Source organism: Lepidochelys olivacea (genome assembly GCF_965140295.1).
Source record: "Lepidochelys olivacea isolate rLepOli2 genome assembly, chromosome: 3".
In the NCBI taxonomy this organism is placed as follows: Eukaryota; Metazoa; Chordata; order Testudines; family Cheloniidae; genus Lepidochelys; species Lepidochelys olivacea.
In genome coordinates this window covers 67,763,129-67,786,876 of record NC_140413.1, presented here as the reverse complement: position 1 = coordinate 67,786,876, position 23,748 = coordinate 67,763,129, and the positions used below count along the sequence as shown (strand labels likewise).

Genomic DNA, 23,748 nt, shown 5'->3' with positions numbered 1-23,748 from the left:
GTAATCTGGGTGAAAGTGACCATGGTTCTAAGGAAAGGAAGGAGTGGAGAGCACAATGGCAAAAAAACAAAAACAAAAAAAACAGACAAACTAAGAGAACTGGTACATAAGGTCCCATGGGAAGAAAATCTAAGGGATAAAGGAGTTCAGGAGAGCTGGGTGTTTCTCAAGGAGATATTATTAAAGGCACAACTGCAAACTATCTTAATGCAAAGGAAAAACAGTAAGAGGCCAACATGGCTCCATCAGGATCTCTTTAGTGACTGCTGAATCAAAAAGGAATCCTATAAAACATGGACAAATTGCTAAGGAGGAGTGCCAAAGAAAGGAACAAGCATGTAGGGACAAAATCAAAAAAGTGAAGGACCAAAATGAGTTACACCTAGCAAGGGACATAAAAGGCAATTAGAAGAGGTTCTTCAAGTACATTAGGAGGAAAAGAAAGACGAAGGAAAGTGTAAGTCTTCTACTTCGCAAGGAAGGAGAGCTAATAACTGATAACATCAGGAAAGCTGAGGTGTTTAAGGCCTATTTTCTTCAATCTTCACTGAAAAGGTTAATGTTGACCAAATTCTCAACACAATTAATATGAACAACAAGGGAAAAGGAATGCAAGCCAAAAGTGGGAAAGAACAAGTTACAGAATATTTAGGTAAGTTAGAGGTATTCAAGTCATGAAATTCATCCTAGGGAACTTAAGGAAATAGCTGAAACAATCTGAACCATTAGCAATTATCTTTGAGAACTTATGAAATATGGAAGGGCATATGTAGTGGGGCCCTGCAGGCATCAGTTTTGGGTCCAGTACTATCCAATATTTACATTAATGACTTGGATAATGGAGTGGAAATTTGTAGATGACACCAACCTGGGGAGGCGTGCTAGTACTTTGGAGGAAAGGATTAGAATTAAAAACAAAACTGACAAATTGAAGAATTGGTCTGAGTTCAACAAGAAATTCAATAGCCTGGGGCAAAGTACTTCACTTGAACGAAAAATCCCATGCACAACCACAAAACGGGGAATAACTGACTAGGTAGTTATACTGCTGAGAAGGATCTGGAGGTTATAGTGGATCACAAATTGAATATGAGTCAACAATATGATGTAATTGCAAAAAAGGCTAATATCGTTCTAGGGTGTATTAATAGGAGTGTTATATGCAAGACACAAGAGGTAATTGTCCTGCTCAACTTGGCACTGGTGAGGCCTTAGCTGGAGTACTGTGTCCAGTTCTGGGAGCCAAACTTTAGGAAAGATGTGGACAAACTAGAGAGGGTCCAAAGGAGAGCAACAAAAATGACAAAAGATTTAGAAAATCTGACTTACGAGGAAATGTTTAAAAAAAACTCGGCATGTTTAGTCTTGAGAAAAGAAGACTCAGGAGGGACCTGATAACAGTCTTCAAATATGTTAAGGGCTGTGATAAAGAGGATGATGATCAATTGTTCTCCATATCCACTGAAGGTAGGACAAGTAATAGTAATAGGCTTAATTTGCAGCAAGGGAGATTTAGGTTAGCTATTAGAAACTTTCTAACCATCAGGCTAATTAAGCTCTGGAATAGGCTTCCAAGAGATGCTGTGGAATCCCCAGCATTTGAGGTTTTTAAGAACAGGCTGGATAAACACTTGTCAGGGATGGTTTAGGTTTACTTACTCCTTCCTCAGCACAGGGGCTGGACTTGATGATTTCTCAAGGTCTCTTCCAGCCCCACATTTGTATAATTCTGTTACATTTATATTCACTTTAAGGTCCCTCTACACTGCCAAAGAGTGTAAATGAGAAGAAAGGCTATAGTATTTATGAATAAACAGTCCTATTCCTAAGTCTTAAATTTCTACTATCAGGGAGAATGATTCATAGCTCCTTCAGTGAAGACTTCCTGTTTTTAAGAAAACCATTAGGCATATAATGCACATGGCTCAAGGTCTGGACCACAACTCTTCATGCAACCAGTTGTTTCTACTCAATCCAAATTTAAAAAGTAAATTAACTCAAATGAAGGAAGAAGTGGAGGACAAGTGAGTATAGTCCCACCGGATATACTAACCGAAAACAACTTGTTTTTCCTCTTAAAACAATTATCTATGGATCCAAAGCCTACAGAACAAACAACTCAAGGGAAGACAAGACTTAAAGTGATTAACATTAAATAATACAAGCAAGATGTTGGGGAGACTTGGAGCAATGGGTGACCCTACATACAAGATTAACTGAGATACACAGATTGAGTTTAGGATACAGAATCAGTTCTAAATCCATAAAAAGTAAAATACTTCAAAGTCAAGTCATAACTTACCCCTCAAAGCAAAAATCATACCCTTAATGGTGAATCATAAAGCAACAACAAAGTTGTTTTTTGCCTTTTCCAGCTTGTTTAAAACATTAAGAGAAAGTCTCAAATTTTCCTCCTCAAATCTTTTTCTTTCCCATTTTATTTTCATTAATATTTGAAGCATAAAGAATATCAGGTCATTACATTCCTCTCTTCACTAAAGTAACTTGTCAAGCTATTTGGAGCGTAGAATAATGTTACAGGAGACTATCCCTCAGCTATAGCTCTCCTGTCTCCCAGCTGCTGAGTTGCAACATCTATTCCCCCTCATGTCTCCAATGAAAAGTTGTAATAAATTTAATCAGTTTAGTTACTGCAACCCTTTGTGTGGACATTCTTAAGTAAATTTAAGAGTGTCTTACATTGCTTCATCTTAAGTGAATTCCTTACCAAATGATTTAAGAAAGTCTACCAAAAGGGGGATGCAGTGATGTAATTGCATCAGTTTATAAACCGATTTACTTAAATCGGCACAACTTGCATAAGTAGGCAAGGCTTAGGTCTCGAAGGTTTAATGTACTTCCGAACAGATATCCAGAAAATTTTCAAATCCTGATCTGATGTTCCATTCAAAAGGCCATGAAAATTCATCTTCTAGAGTATCCTTACCTCTGAATTAATTACTTTAATCAGGAAGAATATATGATAAACCGTCTTAGTTAACACCGAAAGTTGACGACACCTCTCTAGATACACTTGTACAGAAGGCTCTACCCTTTGCTGCAGTTTGCTCCAGAAGAGAGTCAATTCCCTGGAAATAGAGAGTTTTAAAAGACAGAATAAAATATAAATGGCAGCACTAACACAACCACTATATTTGATCAATTTGGAGTTCTTTTAAAAAACTATGAAGGATGGAAACAGGATTTATGCTGCCTCTCTAAAAAAACCTAACAATTCATACTTTCTTTTATAGAAGATCATGGTTCATCTGTTCTGGGGTGTATTAATAGGAGTATCAGATGTAAGACACAGGAGGTAATTGCTCTGCTCTACTTAACACTGGTGAGGCCTCAGCAGGAAAACTGTGTCCAGTTTTGGGTGCCACATTTGAAGAAAGATGTTGACAAACTGGAGAGAGTCCAGAGGAGAACAACCAAAATGATAAAAGGTTTAGAAAACCTGAACTATGAAGAAACCCTGGTTTTTTAACCTATGTTTAGTCTTGAGAAAAGATGACAGAGGGAACCTGGTTAAGTCTTCAAATATGTTAAGGGCTGTTATAAAGAAAAGTGTGATCAATTGCTCTCCATGTCCACTGAACGTCGGACAAGAAATAATGGGCCTAATCTGCAGCAAGGGAGATTTTGGTTAGATATTAGGAAAAACTTTCTAACTATAATGGTAGTTAAGTAATGGAACAGGTTGCCAAAGGAGGTTTTTAAGAACAAGTTAGACAAATACCTGTCGGGATGGTTTAGGTATATCTAATCCTGCCTCGGCATGGGTGGATGGACTAGATGACCTCTTGCGGTCCCTTCCAGCCCTACATATTCATGATTCTATGTTAATGCATAGACTTTATGTACACATTATTTCTTTATTATATTCAATTACTCTGAAAGCTAGCATTATAAAGTTAATTAAAAGTGTAAGCGTAACAATCTAAGTAAAAATATGGAGGCCAGACTGCTTCTTCATAACAAAATAAAGTAGAAAACATCAAATCTGAAGGTGTAAATGGCAAGAGTGTTTTAGATAACCAGTGGAATGATACACAAAGATTGGCCCCAAGCCTACAGCAGGATCCGTTACTGCAAAGCCCTGCGCTCTTCCATGTCCCATTATTTTCAAATGATACGTCACATAGATATAGGAGTCAGCACTAGCAAATCCCGGAGGAGGACTGGGACCAAACCAGAAAAATTACCAATTTTACCAGACTAAAGTTAAAGTTCTAGAGGGTCAGCTGCCTCCCAATGAGACCTGCCCGTTGTCCTGGATGCCCAGTGAAAACTTGTTTTAACTACCAAATGCTGCTAAACTAGCATGTGGCTTCAATCCGACTGTGGAGAGATCTTGCTGGAAGGTTTTCACATGAAATGAATACTGCATTTTTTAATATAGGCAGAAAGAAGTAGGTGACTTATGTGAAAAGTGCTCTTCCAGACAACAGAATTGTTGTCTAAAATTGAGACAGTTTTCATTACAGTGTCGACGACCTGCCTAACAGATGTAAAATTATTTGTTTCCACAATGTAACACAGTTAATTTATTGTCAAGTGAAGTGACTCAGCACTCACATCATCTGCTGATGCCTGATCCACAATATGGCTTTTGAAACAAAGAATTGTAAGGTAATGATGTTAATTATTATGGGTTATTAGAAAAGCATTAATTTTATATTAAGCTTTTTCTTTTGCTTTTTCAGAAAAGGCTGACAAGCCCTACTCCTTCCAATAGATTTTTAAAGTGCTAAATGATCCAGTTTCACTCTTAGAAACAAAGAAGAAGAAATCCTAACTCACCAGGCACAGTACATCTCTCCTTGCTGTAGCTGACGAGATAAAAATGCTGCACATAAAATTAGAGCACTTTTTTCATCTCCATCAGACTCTAGGTTACAGATCATTTCCAGGGCATCTTTGCAATCTACTGCTGTGATCTGGAGAGGAAAAATACAAGATCACTGAAGACTGACTAAATGGTTTTCTTTTCAAGCATGTGATAATATGGTGCTCTGTGGGAAAGTAGGAATAAGGAATTTCCTTAACATTTTCAAACTTTTTATTTTTCAATTAATTACTTAAAGCAATTCAAGAGCTTCTGGATAGAACAAGCTTGTCAAATACTGGATCTGCCACAAGTAAAAGGAAAGTTGCACACCAGTAAAATGGTTATAAGCATGTACCTGAAAGATACTGTAAGACTTAATGTTTACGTGTCTATAGTACCATTCATCCAAAGATCTTAAAGCACATTATTCATATTATATATAAAACTACACATATACTAACAATAATGTGTCTCTCTCTTTCCATACATATAGTATAATTAATGAGTTGTTTTAATAAACTTTATATTACAGCCTGACTGCTATACAAAAAGATTTATTTACTATTAACTCAAATTCCCCATCCCACTCAACTTACTAAAATCAGCGATGTTATTGCTGCTTTAAACAGGAGCATCGATCATGAAAGGACGTGAAGGTTAATATAGGAGTATCACTATATCTTCCATAAAATCAAAGATAAAAGGGACAAAATAACCTGTTTACTGACGGTAGATCAACTGAATGTTTTCCTAGCAGATTTGTTACATTCTTTTTGGTATTTTTATTATTTAAAGCTGGCGGTTATAGACTAATAATGTTTACCTCCTATGAAAATGGTTGAATAGTTTTGGCTAACATCTTCCAAAAAATGTCAGCCTGAGACAGACACCCAGCATAGAAAATTTCAGCCCAAATGGTTAAGATTTGGCATATAAGTAACAGACAGCAGGTCTCACAGACAACCTTAATAATAGGCGGTGCAACCAGCCATGCCTATAATAAAGGACAGGTCACTGAAAGAACTTTTGATAACTTGTAAATAACCCAGTGTTAAACTTGGAATAAGGTTTTAAAGGAACACGACTGTGAAATATTTATCTGACAGACGTTTACAGTAAGTCATAATACAAATTGTTTCTCTGAAGATTTACAACTTATTATTCTAGTTATAATGAATTTTGCATAAATTTGTACGGTTTTTTGTTTTGTTTTTTTAAAAAGGGAATTTAAAACCAATAGTAAGCGACTAGAAGAAAATGTGAAGGAAGAGATGCAAGAAAATTGTAAAGATTTTGAAACAGAAGACTAACATGACATATAATCAAAGATAATTGAAACAAATAATATTTAAAAAAGGGGCCAGATGTAATCATTTTACTGTAATCCTTGTAAGTACCAGGTAAAACTGTTCCACAAGTGACTTTACTTGTGAATAGTCACTTCACTCAAGTGAGTTAAAGCCTAGTGAACACTACTAAAATACATATACTCACAACTGCAGAACCATTACCAAAATTGGCCAGCAGGATGGAAAATACAAGTTTAAAAATTAAGTAACTGCAGGTATTCTAATGAGTAAAGTATATATTCCTGTCATACATTACAAAAACGAACATGGCCTCTTCATTATCATAATTTATAAATGAGAAACAGAGGGGCCTAACTGAGATCGAAGCCCTGCTGTACTAAGTATTATACAGAAACACAATAAGAAACAGTCTCATCTCTGAAGAGCTTACAATTAAAACATACAAGAAAAAGGATGGAAAAAAGTGATTATCATTTTCCCCATTTTACAGATGGGAACTGAAGAACAGAGAGTTCGAGTATCTTGTGCATTCACACACAGGAAAGCTGTGGCAGAGCCTGGAACTGAATCTGTATGCTAGCCTTACGACCATATTTCTTTCTATTAAAAAAAAATAAAAAAAAATACCAAGTTGCATACTACGTTTTATATACTGTTTTTAAGCAAGGGACTTCTTTTCTATAGGAAAGCCAATGTAATCATAAATTCTGCCGTTCCCTTAGAAAAAAAAAATCACAAACTAAAAGTAATGTTTACTCACCTCCTCCATTAGCTTTTCATTTGGTGATCCTGAACAAAGACAGACCAGGTAGGTTTGCTTAAAATTGCCTTTGGTGCTGATTTCTGGGTGGTCAGAGCACAGCTTTGCCAGGGAAGTTGCTTGAGTCAGTTGCTTTGCTTTCATTAGATGCTTAATACGCATATCCAGCAGAATGGGGCCTTCAAACACTAAAAATTCATTCACTTAAAGAAAAACAAGACAAAACGTTACATATAAATATTTCATGAAGTGTTATGCAGTTAACAGATGGAATTTAATCATATTCATATGTAACATTTAAACAGTAAAAGGGCACAAAAGATAGGGAGCACTGGAAAAAACATTTTTTCTAATACCTTGCTTTTGTACTGTTCATTTAACCAGTCACTGATCTCACTACATTTCAGGCAGGAAATCTAAAACATTCTCAAAGAGGTTAAAGAATTTCTCAAAATTAATAAACTGAAATGCATTTGGAACTAAAAGCTTGTATTTTCTATTAGCATTCTGCCACCAATAACATACTTCGTCATCTAGCTAAAACGTCCTCTAATGACTTGTTCAAGGAAATGAAAATGTTGGTTGAGTGTTCATAATTAAGAATGAATCTATATATTCTATTTTCTACCCATCTCTAATTTTTAATCAGTCCACTTTATTTCCAAAATGGGATGTGTATTTTAAAGTATGAAGTTGACAATTAGGAAAGTGTAGCATTAATCATATGCATATGCTCCTTAAATAAACAAAATTATATTTTACCCAGTCTTGTAACTTTTTGGCGCAAATGTTCTTGGCAATAGTAAGTTTTCACAATACCACATTTCAGAGATGCAGTTCTTTAAGCATTTAGTTTTAGTTTACAGGCATACTGCAGCAAGTTATTTAAGAATAGGAAGGGTTCAAGGTTGACAAGCCAGTTTCACAGGAATGGTCTTGACAGCTACCTATTGTTCTAAAATTCTGGAACATTATCAAAGTCTTCTGGGATTACAGAGAGAGGAAAGGAGTACTTGTGGCACCTTAGAGACTAACCAATTTATTTGAGCATAAGCTTTCGTGAGCTACAGCTCACTTCATCGGATGCATACTGTGGAAACTGCAGAAGACATTATATACACAGAGACCATGAAACAATACCTCCTCCCACCCCATTCTCCTGCTGGTGATCACTTTAGATAAGCTATCTACCTACAGCTCCTAGGAACTACAGTAATACAAACAAACAAATAAATAAATAAAGCTTACTTGTCTATAATTCCCCGGATCTCCCCCAAGAGCCTTCATTAAATATAGATACAATATTTGCTAGCCTTCAATTCACAGTCTACAGTTTAAAGTGTGTCCACATAAGGGGGTTGTATCAATTTCACTAAATTAGTTTCTAAACCAATTTAGTTAAATAGATACAATTTTCTCATTTAAGGGTGAAGCCAATCTTACTTTATGTAGAATCAAATCAAAAAGTGCATTGAATGTCGTCTTGTAGATGATAACCTAGAACTGAATATATAATATACATTCAAAGATTTATATTAGATCTTACAGTGGGACATTTCCTTTTTAAAACAGAAGAAATGCTCCTTCAATGTCCATTTTTCAAGTACCTTATCAAAGACATTCATGTTCTTCCTAACCCACAAATGACCCAGTGACTAATTACATTTGTTCGTTTTTATCCTTGCTTTTCCACCCACAGGTCCCCAATAATCCTTTAAACTGCCACGTTTACTGTTTCAGCTAGTCCGCCTTGCATAAACATTAGAACATGTTAGGTTATCTCTGAAATACAATACAAGATGACCTCGGACTTAAAACTATCCTTCTAACTCATGAGTCTTCCCTCTAATCCATATGTTATTAAAATTACTATATTTAATATTTTAATGCCAAGTTTTTGGCCTTGCTCTTCCATTTACAGGCCCCAATAATCCTTTAAACTGCAGTGTTTACTGTTTCAACTAGTCTGCCAAGCATAAATATTGGAATATTTTCTGTTATCTCTGAAAGAAGATATAGGAAGGTCTCAAATTTAAGACTACACTTCAAACTCAAGTGATATTGATATTACTACAATTAATAATGTTAAGCTTTATTTTGCATTTCAATTTTGCTTATTCTGTGATCAAGATCTGAACCTGTATTAAATTAGTATATTCCAAGACAAAACTCAGTAAAGATGGAGTTAAAGGTAAGAGTACAATCAGTAATTTAAAGGGGCGGGGGTGATCTTAAAAGAGCACAGTAGTCATCAAAAAACCCAAACATCACAGACCTATTAAATTCAGAGGTTAAAATAATAATAATAATAATAAAAATGAATGCACTGAAGTTATTAGCTAAGGTACCATAACAATCTTAACTCTGCTCCAGGACCAATGCCTCAAGACAAGCTACAAAAATCTTGAATGCACAATTTCAACGCCAACAGGTTCATCTCTTCATTCACAAAAACTAGTATGCCTTAGCAGAATGAGAAATAGCTTACCAACATCTTGATTTATTGAAAAATATTAAGTATAATTACTCTCCACTGTTCATTAAGGTTCACAAACTACCAAAGCCTGAAGACCTGACCCAGACCTGAAGAGTTCTGAGTAAGCTTGAAAGCTTGTCTCTCTTACCAACAGAAGTTGCTCCAATAAAAGATTACCTCACCAACCTTGTGTCTCTAATATCCTGGGACCAACATGGCTATAACACTGTACACAAAAAGTCTAGCATACAAAGTCCAGATCATGAAACTATAACATTTACATGGGGGGCAAGGAGAAGTGAGCAGAAGCCATGGGTCTGATGTGGACTATCCAAGGTCACAGGGACCAAGGAATTCTGTGGGGTACTGGGAGACAGGGAAACCTATGGAACCTTACAGAATTTAGGTTTCAGAGTAACAGCCGTGTTAGTCTGTATTCGCAAAAAGAAAAGGAGTACTTGTGGCACCTTAGAGACTAACCAATTTATTTGAACATGAGCTTTCGTGAGCTACAGCTCACTTCATCGGATGCAGGCCGTGGAAACTGCAGCAGACTTTATTTATACACAGAGAATATGAAAAAATACCTCCTCCCACCCCACTGTCCTGCTGGTAATAGCTTATCTAAAGTGATTTGTGCTGGAAATGGCCCACCTGATGATCACTTTAGATAAGCTATTACCAGCAGGACAGTGGGGTGGGAGGAGGTATTTTTTCATATTCTCTGTGTATAAATAAAGTCTGCTGCAGTTTCCACGGCATGCATCCGATGAAGTGAGCTGTAGCTCACGAAAGCTCATGCTCAAATAAATTGGTTAGTCTCTAAGGTGCCACAAGTCCTCCTTTTCTTTTTACAGAATTTAGGAGTTTTACATAATCCCTTATTCAGCAGGCTTCCAAAGTCAGCCTCCCTTTGCTCCCTCCTGCTGATCAGATCACTGGACCTAATGGAGATGGTAGTAAGTCAGCAAGAGCCAAAGTGAACTTTTACTAGGGTCCACAGCAGCACCAGTGGATTTAAGAAAATGCCACAAGGCAAATCTTGGATTAGTAACAGAAATCAATGTATGAAACCTATGAAAGCCAATGAAGCTGGAGACTGTGTGTCAGGTGACTTGGAGAAGCCACCTGAGAAGTCAAAAAGGCTGCAGAATTCAACAATGGCCAGGATGAAGGCTGTGGGCTTGAGAATTTTGTAGACACTAATGCCCGGATGAAGAAGCAGATTTCCGGTGGGCTATGGGAGCTTGTGTTGTAGCCCAGCTAACTATGCTGCATTCTGATGAAGCACTGGGCCGTCACCTCCCCACTGTTCATTTGTAAAATATGGTAGAAGACTGTAAATACCAAAGCTCTGTAGTTTCCTTTCAATAAGGTAATTCTGTAGTGTTGCTTACAGAAGTAATGGATTCAATACTCATTATTTTTCCTTGATCCCCATAACTTCTTCCTGACATCAAAGCTGTGCTACTGCCATGGAGAAAAACGTTGCCACATATAACCCTCTATGCCACGTGTAAGAGAAATAGTGATAGCTCTAGTGATAGCTTCTCCTGAAGCCAAGAGCAGATATACGAGGGGAGTAAATACTGCACTGACAGATGCCCTTTAGTGGAAAAAGAGCAACCTAGAAGCAAGTATCGCAGATCTTGCTACTGGTAGCTGAGGGAATGACTGAGCTAAGTGAATAATTCATAATCGTAAGTAATTTATTTTGCTAATTTAGCATTTTACTGCTTGCTGAGTATGCACAAGCTAATAGCAGGTGTTATTAAATGACTGAATCAATATTTTTGCACTCAACTCTGTGGACTGATAAGCAGTTTCTTCATTTAGTTCATATCCAGTATTTGAGCTGTGTTCATTAGTTTTGATTAGTCAGGTAAGATGTACATGGGTATTTCTGTTTCCTGACTAGATGAACATAGGAAATACATCCAGATAAAACACAAACGTCTATTTCCTTATGTGTCTGCATATATGACTTTGAAATTTGCTTTCTGCAAATACTTGATCATGTGAAGAAAAGGTTGCAAACAAAGCCAAAGAAAATGTAGAAGTCTGATTTATTTGCATTAGTTTTTTGCATTATTACCCCCAATCTACTACAAATATCAGGTCAGAGCACAGCTGCTGAGAGTAGTCAAAGTCCCCTTGAGCCAAGGGCTCATCAGGCTGACATGGTTAAGACACGAGAGAAAAGGTGGATGAAGTCATATCTTTTATTGGACCAACTTCCGTTGGTGAGAGAGAAGCTTTCAAGCCACACAGAGTTCTTCTTCAGATCTGGGAAACAACTACACTGCATTGTTAAGGCACATCAGTTTCATGGCCAACAGTACCTAAGAGAATGATGTGGCCAACATCACATCTGACCATCTTTGACTGTCCTAATCTGATGGATCAGATACCTACATTTTGCAACTGGGTGAACTAGATGTGGCATTTCAGTAGGAGATCAAATGAGACTTGAACCCACAGCCTTCAGGTTTGTAGTTGGGCACCATAACCACTTAGCCACCACACCTCATGGTGAGAACTGTTTAATGTTATTTTATTTTGTGAAAAATAAATCAATACGGTAAACCTCGCTACAACTTGCTTTGCACATTTGAAGAAACAAGGCAAGTGGCTTTCTTTAAAGTAAGCTCAGGACTCCAGCCTTTTAAAAATTAACTGGAGCCAGGCTCACCATTCTGTCATATCTAAGTCATCTGGCAACTGTGCCTCTCAATCTCAAAATTGGTATGAGCATCAAATTTAATCAAGATCTTTCATATGAAATTTCTAAGACAAATGATTCGTGAGACACGTTGCAAAAAAGTATTAGAAGAATTTTCAAAATACAATAATCCCATTTGTTTTCCCCCAACAGTTCAAATCTCTCAAGAACGTCCATGAATATTCTCAAATTTAGCAACAATTCTCCTAATGCCATGGAGCACACATGCAAATCTGAAATGTAAAGAACCTCTGAGGATTTTAGAGTGGGAGACAAAATTACTTAAATGGAAAGTGAACCTCAGTCTTGGCTACAAGAGAACATAATAGACTGGTTTTAACGTTATAATGGAGTGGGGAGGGGAAGAGAGAGTCAGAGAGAACACGCAAACAATACAAACACTATGTGTTATTAGCAGGTGTACCATGTGAACAAAATTCGAATCCCTGCCACAAAGCGTGTCTAATTTTAAAGAGACCAAGTGAATCCATCAGTGGACGTTTCCAATGTTATACAGGTCATTTAACATTTAAAAGAAGACGAAAAATTAGTATAAAATTCACTTTTCAATAAATCAGATTCCCAGTGCTACCTATAACACAGCTGTAACCTATTACTGTACCAATAAATGTGAAATCCAAAAGCTAATGGAGCTACAGCACATATTTTCAGATAACAAGCGGAGTTTTTCTACCCCAGTGTCTGAACTGCAAAAAGGAAGACTTTACTGCATAACCATAGCTAAAATAGATACTGAAGAAGCAGCCAGAAAATCCATTTACCTTAAAACTGTTCAGGGTTCTGAAATGCCAAACTAATGCTTAGGTTTTTGGTTTATTTAAAAATACATTTGTATTTCAAATGAGTCCCAGTTCTCAAGAAAGATTCAAATCACTGCAATCACTTAAATCTGTAGTGTGTTAGTAGTGGTTTCTTAAATGTGGTTTCTTAAGCATAGATAGAGGTAACTGTTTCAGTTTTCTATTAAACATATGGCAGTAAAAAATTATAGTTGTGTCTTTGGTTTACTTACATATGGACAATTTACGTAAGTACATCCAGCTTGGCCACCTGAGTACCTGCTTTTACCCTATTGGAAAAAAGCCTGGTTACAAATCCCACACAACAGAGTTTATAAAGGAAATGACAAAAGATCTTCAACTATAGCAACACTATACAAAGCAGTAATGTTGTAGCACTATTTGTATATTTGCTAAGAAAGTGAATTCATTAAATAATTGTAGAGGCTTATTTTTTCTTAAGCCATTGCAAATTTACCTTTATCCTCATCCAGTGGTTCCTGAGAAAGAATACTGCACAGCACTGGATTCTTCCACACCCCCTTCTCTTGAGTAAGCGTAGCTAAAAAATGCAATTCACAGCTACCATTCTCCATCAACTTTTCATGAGCCACCTAAAGAAAAGTGTTAGATATTTCACGAGTATGGCAATGACAAACTACATAAAACCATATGCACTCAGATTTTTTTTTTTTTTTAAACATAAGAAGAAAACTTCAAAAGTAAAAGGTATCCCTTTTTGTAAAAGGTCAATTCTAAGACTTAATACAATAAGTAATTTCTAATCCCTATACGCAGACTATTTAAAGTTTCAGTTTAATTACAGTAAATGTTATAATATCCACCTTGTACATTAGTATAATTTTGATAGGTTTCAAAAGAAGATTTTTTTTTTTTGGTATTGGGATTCTAGCACTACTATACCTATTGAATAACTGGGATGCGGCCTTTAAAATAATCAAGATCATTATCATACCGCCATGAAGTAACCCTTTTGAATAACAAAATACTCTTAAATTCATTGGTAAAAATACATGTTCACAGGTTGCAGTCTTGTAACATGGTTAAATATTTATAAAAATTCAATTAGAAAAGGATAGCCATTTCAGCAGGTCACAGAACACTGTGCTCATTAAGAGGAACACACATCCTTCTCTGAGCATCCCTTGTAGTATTTCTCCAAAGATGGGAGCAGAGGTTTGTTTTGTTTTCACCCTAACAAACTTTGTCTACAAAGCTGGCATATCAACTATTTAATACAGAAGGATGTGATTGGCAACTTAATTACCTAAAAGCACAAAGAACTTCCAGCTGAATGACTTTCTCCCACAGGAAACAAGCATAGAGTTAATCTTAACTCTTGTGACTCAATGTTCCCAGGCTGTTTTTTAGAAGCTGGGGATCCCATCTTTTCTTAGTATTTTTCTTTATAGAAGAAACAAACTCTCACCTGTACAAAGGCTTGAAACTCTTCCCATTGATTTTCTGGTAATTCAAGAGGCAGACAAAGTAAAAGTTCAACACAGCTTCTGAAAGTCAAATAAGAGTATTAATTCACGTGGCTTTAAGAATGCATTAAAAAATCACTAAACCCAACTTGTCATTCAAGTGTCTAACAAAGAGTCATTATCTATTATTCTGCTTAAAATCCACAAAAAACCCCCACCAAACTTATTTATTAAATGTATACAAAAAATAAAAAGGGGCATCTATTCAAGGGTGCAGGTGCTTTGTCAGAAATTATAACAAATAACTATCTGCAGAACATCAAACTCCCCATCTATATACAAATCAGATTTCCCTCAAAAGTCCAACCCCGCACCAGTGCGGGTAAATAGATGTGCCTTGCAGTGTGCCCTAGAGGTCAACAGACTCTCCCTATTTCAAATTAAGAATGGGTTCTTCTGTCAATCACAACTGAGAGAGAGTAGCGTTGGGAGAGAAGCAGTCTCCTAACTAGCAAGGTCCCAAATCCTATGGATCAAATCCAACTCTTAAATTCAGACCAGAAATTATCAGGTAGCCAGTGCAAATGGCTTAAAAATAAGTGATCTACAGAAGATTCTACACACAGTATCCAAATAATTGAAAATATACTCACAGTGCTAAGCGTTCAAGCACAAAGGCTACTTTTTCACACTCAGCGGTAAGGTAAGGTCGTGCTTTCACGTAGCTTCGGATTGCCACTGTGTATACCTGCAACAATGGCAAGGGATCTTCTGACGTCTTCCACTTTTCTGCATATTCTAGGAGTGTCTGTTTAGATGGAAGAACATAAAGCGATCACAAAATATATTCAACAACAGTGATTCCCAGATTTATACCTTCTTCCTCCTTAGCTAGTCCATCTGTATGTTCTTGGTATGATAAGGTATGACTTCTCAAAATTTCCCAATTAAATAATACTTTCTTTAGGCCTTCAGCAAAAGAGGTTTTTATGAAAACTTATCTGGAACTCAAAATTATGCTTATCTGAAGAAATAAAAATTGACTCAACTTTGACCTTCTCCATCTCCTCATCCTCCCCAATCCATATACTACAGTTTGGCAACATTTTAAAAAACTTTAATATGCAAGGCCAACATTTTAAGATGCAGATGTCTAAAGCTAAAAGGCAAATCCATATTTGGGAATGTACACGGGCAGCCAGATTTTCAGGGAGAGAGAGTGAGTGTGAAGAACTATGGGTCTGAAAGTTCACTTATTCAGAAGCCTGGATGATGGTGTGGCAACTAAGTTGATGGTGTGGCCTCAACTATTTAAGGCAACTAAGTCTGGAAATTTTAGCCGTTTCCTTACTTTCCCTACCCTGAGGGAGCTATTTCTCAGGAGTCTGCATCCTCTCTTCTGCCCATTTACTTGTACCATTTAATGGAAACACTGTCTGTTCTAGAAGGAAAGCTGACTTGACAACATGGATTCTAAAAATATAATGCATGAATCCCATGACATTAGCCAACCAGGATTCAAATTCACTTTCCTATTTGACACAGGAATACTCACAATACTCTCTAAACAGGATCTACTGCAGTGATGCCCACCCAAGTCTGAAGAGAGGGTGAAACAACAGAAGAGGCATAACTGCCCCTTTCATATCAGTTAGGGTCTTGTGGCCTCTGCAATTCTACAGCTGCAGCATTTGACATTTTCCCAAGATATATGGAATTCAGAACTTTTGTAACTGAATTTGCCATTTTGCTGCAGCTGGGCACCCAAACTTCTGTTTTATAACTCTGTATCCTGCCAAGACCTACCTACAGCTGCCTGTGGCTCTCTGGCTTTCCACAGAAGGGAGAAATTTATTGAATTATAATGCACTGTTACCCCATGGCATCCAATCTGTGCAATGGCTCTGGAAAAAATAGTATATGATCTTGTAAATAAAGACTGAATCATAATGCATTTGCACCAGGGGATCAAATTATGATTGCATGGGCAATTGTAAATCTGGCTTTCCTAAGTTCCATGTGCCTGACTTTATATCCTAAACAACATTTTAACATGTTTTTATTTTTAAAGGACAAAGGTAAAAATATTTTTATTATATACAGTTGGAACCACATGGACCATCAACAGGGTTTGAAACCTGAGCCTTTAGCACTGCAGCACACAGACTGCTACCACTTGAACTAGAGGACTAACCACATTAGCTCGCAGCAAGAGAAGGCTGTTATTCCAGAGAGGAGATGGGTTGCTAGCACCATGTGCTAGTTCTGCAGGGTGGTTGCGGAGGGGAGCTCAACTCCTCACTCACTCACTCCTGCCCCACATGGCCCCCTACAGGTGCAAAAATAGGCTGCTGGGGGTCCTGTGCTGAATCTGGGGGGATTTATGGGTGGAGTCAGATTTGTGTATCTCTTTTCAACCCCCGGATTTGGAGGAGCTCCTGCCCCATCTGGTGCCCACCGGAGGCTGGAGGTGGTGGTAGGGAACTGGGCTCTAAGTTCAGGGGGAACCAAACTTCGCGCTGTCTCACTCCCATACTGTTACAAATGCTCTGGCAGCTTTCTACGTGTTCTCAATGTTGAAGCTGATGCTTTGGGAGTTGTGCAGCATTAGCCTAGCCTAAGTGTGCCCTGTAATTTGGGCAAGCTGCTAGAAGTTTCCTGACACAGAGAAGGGAAATGGTGATATTTTTAAACACTCTCCAACTAAACCTAACCTCAATGGAATTTCACGGGACAAAGAAAAGGCACTTCTATAGCATCAGCGGATTCACCCTGCAGAATATTAAAGGTCTGCTGTACACAAGTGATAGAGCTTCTCAAACAAAAGTACACAAAAATCCTTATAATGGAAAATGTAGGCAACTAAAACATAGGGGCTGCTACCGTCTCCCTCTATAATTAAAGGATTCAGAAGAAAGCTTGAGTAGTTTTAGCACACAGATTTTTATTTTAAAGCTTATTTACATGTGATTTAGTGGCTCCCTATATCCACTGAGTGTTTCTGAGATGGCAAAAGCTTAACAGCAATTACCATTTGAACATTTAAAAATTTGTCTAATCAACCAAACATTTTTAATGAAACCACCAGAATTTCATTAACATTAGATTCAGAGTTTAATGCTAGAAGGGACTGTTGTGATTGTCTAGTCCAGGGGTTCTCAAACTGGGGGTTATATGGGAGATTGCGAGCTGTCAGCCTCCACAACAAACCCCGCTTTGCCTCCCACATTTATAATTCTGTTAAATACACTGGACCCTCGCTAGAACACGTATCTATATAGCGCACATTCACATATAACATGGTCGCAGCCATGAATCCCAAATGTAATTACTTTAATTGGAATTAATTTTAACACGCTCCCCGCTTTAACGCAGTACCGCACATGGATCCCAAATCCCGTGTTCTAGAGAGGGTCCGGGGCATATAAAAAAGTGTTTTTAATTTGGGGGGGGGGTGGCTGCACTCAGAGACTTGCTATGTGAAAGGGGTGGTCACCAGTACAAAAGTTTGAGAACCACTGGTCTAGTCTGACCTGTACAACACAGGTCATGGGTTACTTCCCTGAATTAATGCCTGCTTCAAGTCCATTAACTGTGCTTGAATCTTGATTCAAAGTTTCTTCTCCACCACCACTGGCAAATCCTTCTAATGATGACTTACTCTCACTGTTAAAATATTGCACCTTATTTCTAGTCAATTTATCTAGCTTCTACCGCCAGCCATTGGTTCTTGTTATGGGTGTACTAGACTGAAGAGCCCTCTATATTAGATTTCTGTTCCCTAAAGAGGTAATTCTAGACTGTGATCAAGTCATCTCCATCTTCTCTTGGATAAGCTAAATAGACTCTGGGAAATCAGTCTCTCACTATAAGGTGCATTTTCCAACCCATTAGTCATTTTTTTAGCTCTCTGAACCCTCTCCAATTTTTCAACATCCTTCTTGAACTGCAGACACCAGAACTGGACACAATATTCCAGTAGTGGTTGCAGCAGTGGCAAAAAAAGAGGTAATATAACTTCTCTACTTCTACTCAGTATTTTCCTGTTTATATATATCCAAGGATTGCATTGGCCATTTTGGTTGCACTGGAAGCTCCTTGCCAGCAGATTATCCACCAAGACCCCCAAGTTTTCTTCAGCATCACTTCTTCTCAGGATAGACTCCCCCTTCCTGTCCTTACACATTTGGCTTTACTGAAACATAGTTTGCCAGTGCCAATCTTATCAATCAGTCCAGATTGCTCTGCATCTGTGACTTCTCTACACTACTTACTATTCTACCTATCTTTGTGTCATCTGAGAACTTTCTCTCAAATGATTTTGTGTTTCTCCAAGTCAAATGATAAAAATATTGAATAGCACAGGGCCAAAAACCTGTCCCTGGGGGACCCCATTAGAAACTCAGCCACTCAACAATGATTCTGCATTTATAATTACATTCCAAGACCTATAATTTAACCATGTTGATTTTGTATTTTTCTAGTTTATTGATTAAAATGTCATGCAAGAACAAGTCAAAGGCCTTATAGAAATTTAAATATATTACATCAACACTATTACATCAATCAACTATGTAGTGTCACTAAAGTAGGGTCACTAAAATAGATCAAATTAGTTTGACCAGACTTATTTCTGTAAACCCATGTTAACTGGCATTAATTCTATTACCCTCCTTTAATTATTTATCAGTCAGGTCTCATATCAGCCATTCCATTATTTTGCCTATGATTAAAGTCAGGCTGACAGGCTTATAATTATCTAGGTCATCCCATTTACCCTTTTAAAAATACTGGCACAACATTAGCTCTCTTCCAGTGCTCTGGAACTTCTCCCATGTTTCGGGACTTATTGAAAATCAACATTACTAGCTGCAAGACCCCTCAAGGTCAGCTCTTTTAAAACTCCTAAATGCAAGTGACCTGGACCGGATATTTAAAAATGTCTATCATCATCATCCTTAGTTCTGTTGGTGTGGGGAATATGTTATCATAATTATATGATATGAAAACATCATCTGCTTCCTCCCCCACCCCCATACAGAATAGAAATAGTTAATAAACACTTCTGCTTTTTCAGCATTGTTAATAATTATACAATGTCCATGTAGTAATGGGCCAATTCCATTGTTTGTATAAAAAAATGAAAGGAATACTCTTTTAAAAACTCCTTTTTATTGTCTTCAACTCTGCTGGCCACATATTTCCCTTTTAGTCCTTTTGCTTCCCTTACCTATTTTCTATGCTTCCTAGCATATAACCTATACTATCAATTCCCCTTTTCCCCATTTGTTTTATATTTACACACACACGCTTTCATCTCCCCCTTTATATCATGATGTTATTTTAAACTAGTGTAGCCTTTTCTTTCTTTACTGGCCTTTTGGGCATCTAGTAAAATGTTTTTAAAGAGCTCCTAATTATCATTCGCAGTTTACTATTTAAAATCTTTCTCCCATCTGATTCAGCTCATAATTATTTTCAACTTTGTGCAATTAACCCTTTTAAAGCACCAAGTATGTATGTTACTGTTTTGACTTTATTTCATTTGCAAATAAATTAAATCTAACCTGATTTTTAGTTTAGAGATCAATTAGTCTGTATTTGTCAATGTTTGGTCTGATATAGACTTGTGGTGCTGGATGATGAAGATACAAAAGTCATCTGCAATTTCTAGAAATTCCAAGGATGTTTGAGTACTTGCAGCATGAAACCTCCAGTGTATATATCTATCATTCAGACTGAAGTCCTCCATTATAACAGATTGTTTTCTTACACATAAAGATAGATGTTCAGGGAGCTGTCCATCCTGCTGTATAGTGTGATTTAGAGGTGCGCAGCAGACATCAACTAGTACCCCATGTTATGTGCAGAACATTAATCCATAAGAATACAAGATCATTTTCTTCTGAGTTATCAGTGACTCAAACAAACAATACCATTTTTGATAGAATGTCACTCCATCTCCCCTTTTGCCTACTTGATCTTTCCTAAGTTATAACCAGTGATTTTTAACATTCCGATCACGTGCATCTTCCCATCAGGTTTCAATAATACCAACTACGTTGAATTTGTGCTCATAAATGAGCAATTCCATTTCCGTGTTTAGTATCCAGGCTCTTGACATTGGTGTATAGGCAAATACAGAATTTCTTCTTTTCAAGTGCCTTGATTAAATTTTACTCCTGACATCTTGATTTTGTGCTAAATGAGTGCCTCTTTAGTCCTCCTGCCTTTCCTCACCAAACTGAAAGACTGGCAGTCTTGAGGTAGCAAGGAAAGGCTCCTGTGGTGGGGAGCTGCCAGAGCCTTTCCAAGCTGCCTCCCCTACCAGAGGCTTTCACAGACACACGTAGCTACACATTGTAGTATGGATGCAGCTTGCTTTTCATTGCTGCTGCCAGTAGCGTGCAGTGTAAATGTCAAGACTTAAATGTTAAAAAAAAAATTTCTACCACTACCCTGGAACACTATTACACAATATAACAAGTCCCATTTTAAAGATTCCTTGATATTTAGCCTCGTCTGTGAAAGTATACTAGCTGTGCAGAATAGTTTTCTGTGACCAGTGTATGAGAAACAAAATACCTTTACACATTTTAAAGCTAGTTGGAGTCTGAGAGTACTAACTGCCACAACCATAGGTTAGTTTGCAAATTATTCACTCACACCATGAGTAGTTCCATTGATTACAGTGGGACTATTCATAATAGTAAAGTTAGGCACATGTGTAAGCATCTGCAGGATCAGGGCCTTATCTAGGAGTTTATTATCTGAGAATGCAAGCTCTATGCAGGCTAACTGGATCATACCACCATTATACCAGAGCATCTCCTGCCTATTGAAAAATAGAAATATGACTCTTCCTTGCCAACCTGGAGGAGACATAGGTTGATAGATTTATCGTTTAAGGTTTTTAGTTTTATTTGCTTGTTTATATTTGAGAGAGAGTGGGTGTACTGTGTGTTTTAAAATAAATCTAACATACAAATCATTTTTCGTAAGTAATGACCATCTTAATGAAGTTTTATGCTTGGGACATACTGGGACCTACAACCTAAAGACTTCATCCTCTCTGGCTTTGTCTAGACTAGGATTTAAAAGGTGTGTTACAACATGTTAACTTTTAAAAATCTAGTGTACACAAAGCAGACAAGTGAAAACCTAAGCTCCTCCCAAGCTTGATTTCAACTAGTTAGTTAAAATCTACACTACCTTGTCTACATTAGACTTTTAGAAGGCGTTAGCTAGCTAACATGTTCTAGCAATATACGGTTACATTCTAGTTTGGACAACCTATTAAGCTCTGTCTCTGCTAATGTGAAAAGCTTGTTTTTCAACTAAGGGCTCATCCACACTACAAATAGAACCAGGAAACTATTTTCAACACAGCTCTCCTCATCCAGTGACAATATGGTTGCAATTTGTATTAGGACAAGACCTTTATTTAAAAGGGAATGAAAAATGTAATTTCTACTCTGCCTGCAGTAGTAGAGATTCATTGCTCTAGGAGGTGGCATTTCCCCACTAGAAGAGTGAAACTGATTTGGATTGCATCTGTTTCACTCTACAGCTGCTACTTTGGAGAGTTGTACTGTTGTGGAAGCACTACTGGACGCAGTAGGATAGGCACAATGAGAAAGGGAAGAGAGAAAGGCTAACTAAGCAGGAGGGAGGAGACAGGCAAGATGATACAATTGTAATGAACATCCATTTTGGGGTCTGAATTTAGTCCTTGGATAGTTTTATGACCAACATGGCTATGTCTACTAATATTGGAATAACCAAAGCTCACGCTTCAACATATTGAAAGAGGCAGAATTCAGGAAAGAATTCTCTTCCCAACCACCCTCATGTAAACAAAAACAAATGGTCAGATGCACTATGGTTTTTGATCGGCTTTGCTATAACTGATCTGCTTAAACATTTTCTAGAGGTAAGATATCAGCTCATAAGGACAAATGGTCTGGAAATGCAAACCCTATGTCCCTCACTCTTTGAGCCAACAGACAGCAGTGTTTGGAGGAAAGGGAGAAAGGGAACCACCAGTGGAGTTTTTCACTCTCTACCTGGAAATAGGAGTAGTATTAATAGACTACAGTATAAGGGGAGCTTAACCTCTAGCATTCCTCTAAAAATAGGATACTGCCATACTGGCCTCTGAGAACTGACAAGTCTTGCAGAATTAACTACATTCTTTTTACTAGATATGTTGGTCTCTCCAAGTTAACGGTGAAGCACAACGAGATGCTATGAGATACTTGTCCAAGGTAGCAGCATTACTGTTCCTGTCTGTGAATACAGGTTTTGTCATTGTGGCACCTTGCACAGCAAACTAGGTTCTTATGAAAACATTTTTTCTTAAAAATTGTAACTATGCTTTTTATTCTTGAAAATGTCACTGAAGGAAAAATATTTACTCTAACATGCCTTCTCTTTTATTCTTTTGCACTGGAACTAACCAACATATGCTGAGCAACAGTATACCTTTCAGTCCCAAGTTAACAACACCGTTTTGCTTGTTTTATCATCTCTTGAATGAAGCAATAATCCTCAGACAGGCAAGACTATTTTTAAAGTTATGAATGGTGGAGCAAGGGACTGGTGACTTTATGAGGTAGAAGGGGACAAAATGGTGTTTAAATTCAACACAGTTAATTTTGCACATTCTCTTAAATTGATTTTTAAGAACTATATGCTACACATGCACATACATTTGCTCCAACCCCTCAGACAGAGACAAAACACCTACAAGATCTCTATCAAGCTTTCTTACAACTACAATACCCACCTGCTGAAGTGAAAAAACAGATTGACAGAGCCAGAAGAGTACCCAGAAGTCACCTACTACAGGACAGGCCTAACAAAGAAAATAACAGAACACCACTAGCTGTCACCTTCAGCCCCCAACTAAAACCTCTCCAGCGCATCATCAAAGATCTACAACCTATCCTGAAAAATGATCCCTCACTCTCACAGATCTTGGGAGACAGACCAGTCCTCGCTTACAGACAGCCCCCCAACCTGAAGCAAATACTCTCCAGCAACCACACACCACACAACAAAAACACTGACCCAGGAACCTATCCTTGCAACAGAGCCCGATGCCAACTCTGTCCTCATATTTATTCAAGTGACACCATCATAGGACCTCATCACATTAGCCACACCATCAGGGGCTCTTTCACCTGCACATCTACCAATGTGATCCTGCCCTCATGTGCCAGCAATGCCCCTCTGCCATGTGCATTGGCCAAACCGGACAGTCTCTACACAAAAGAATAAATGGACACAAATCTGACATCAGGAATCATAACATTCAAAAACCGGTAGGAGAACACTTCTACCTCTCTGGCCACTCAGGCAAGGTGATATTTAGACATGTTTTGATTTATATGTTG

The 23,748-nt window shown here is 37.6% G+C and overlaps 1 protein-coding gene across 2 annotated transcripts in view; it reads right to left on the bottom strand.

Moving 5' to 3' along the window:
* The window catches only part of ZNF292 (zinc finger protein 292), a 60,811-nt gene that overhangs the window by 9,518 nt on the left and 27,545 nt on the right, over positions 1–23,748 (bottom strand). The window contains exons 2-7 of one of the 2 annotated variants that reach the window (XM_084623876.1): positions 15,004–15,158; positions 14,353–14,431; positions 13,381–13,516; positions 6,905–7,107; positions 4,807–4,943; positions 2,948–3,089 (exon numbers count right to left, since the gene is read on the bottom strand). In XM_084623876.1, coding sequence (XP_084480002.1) covers positions 2,948–3,089; positions 4,807–4,943; positions 6,905–7,107; positions 13,381–13,516; positions 14,353–14,431; positions 15,004–15,158 — 852 coding nt within the window. Of the gene's footprint in view, positions 1–2,947; positions 3,090–4,806; positions 4,944–6,904; positions 7,108–13,380; positions 13,517–14,352; positions 14,432–15,003; positions 15,159–23,748 lie in introns of those variants that run through there. The other variant, XM_084623877.1, reaches the window with a different exon arrangement.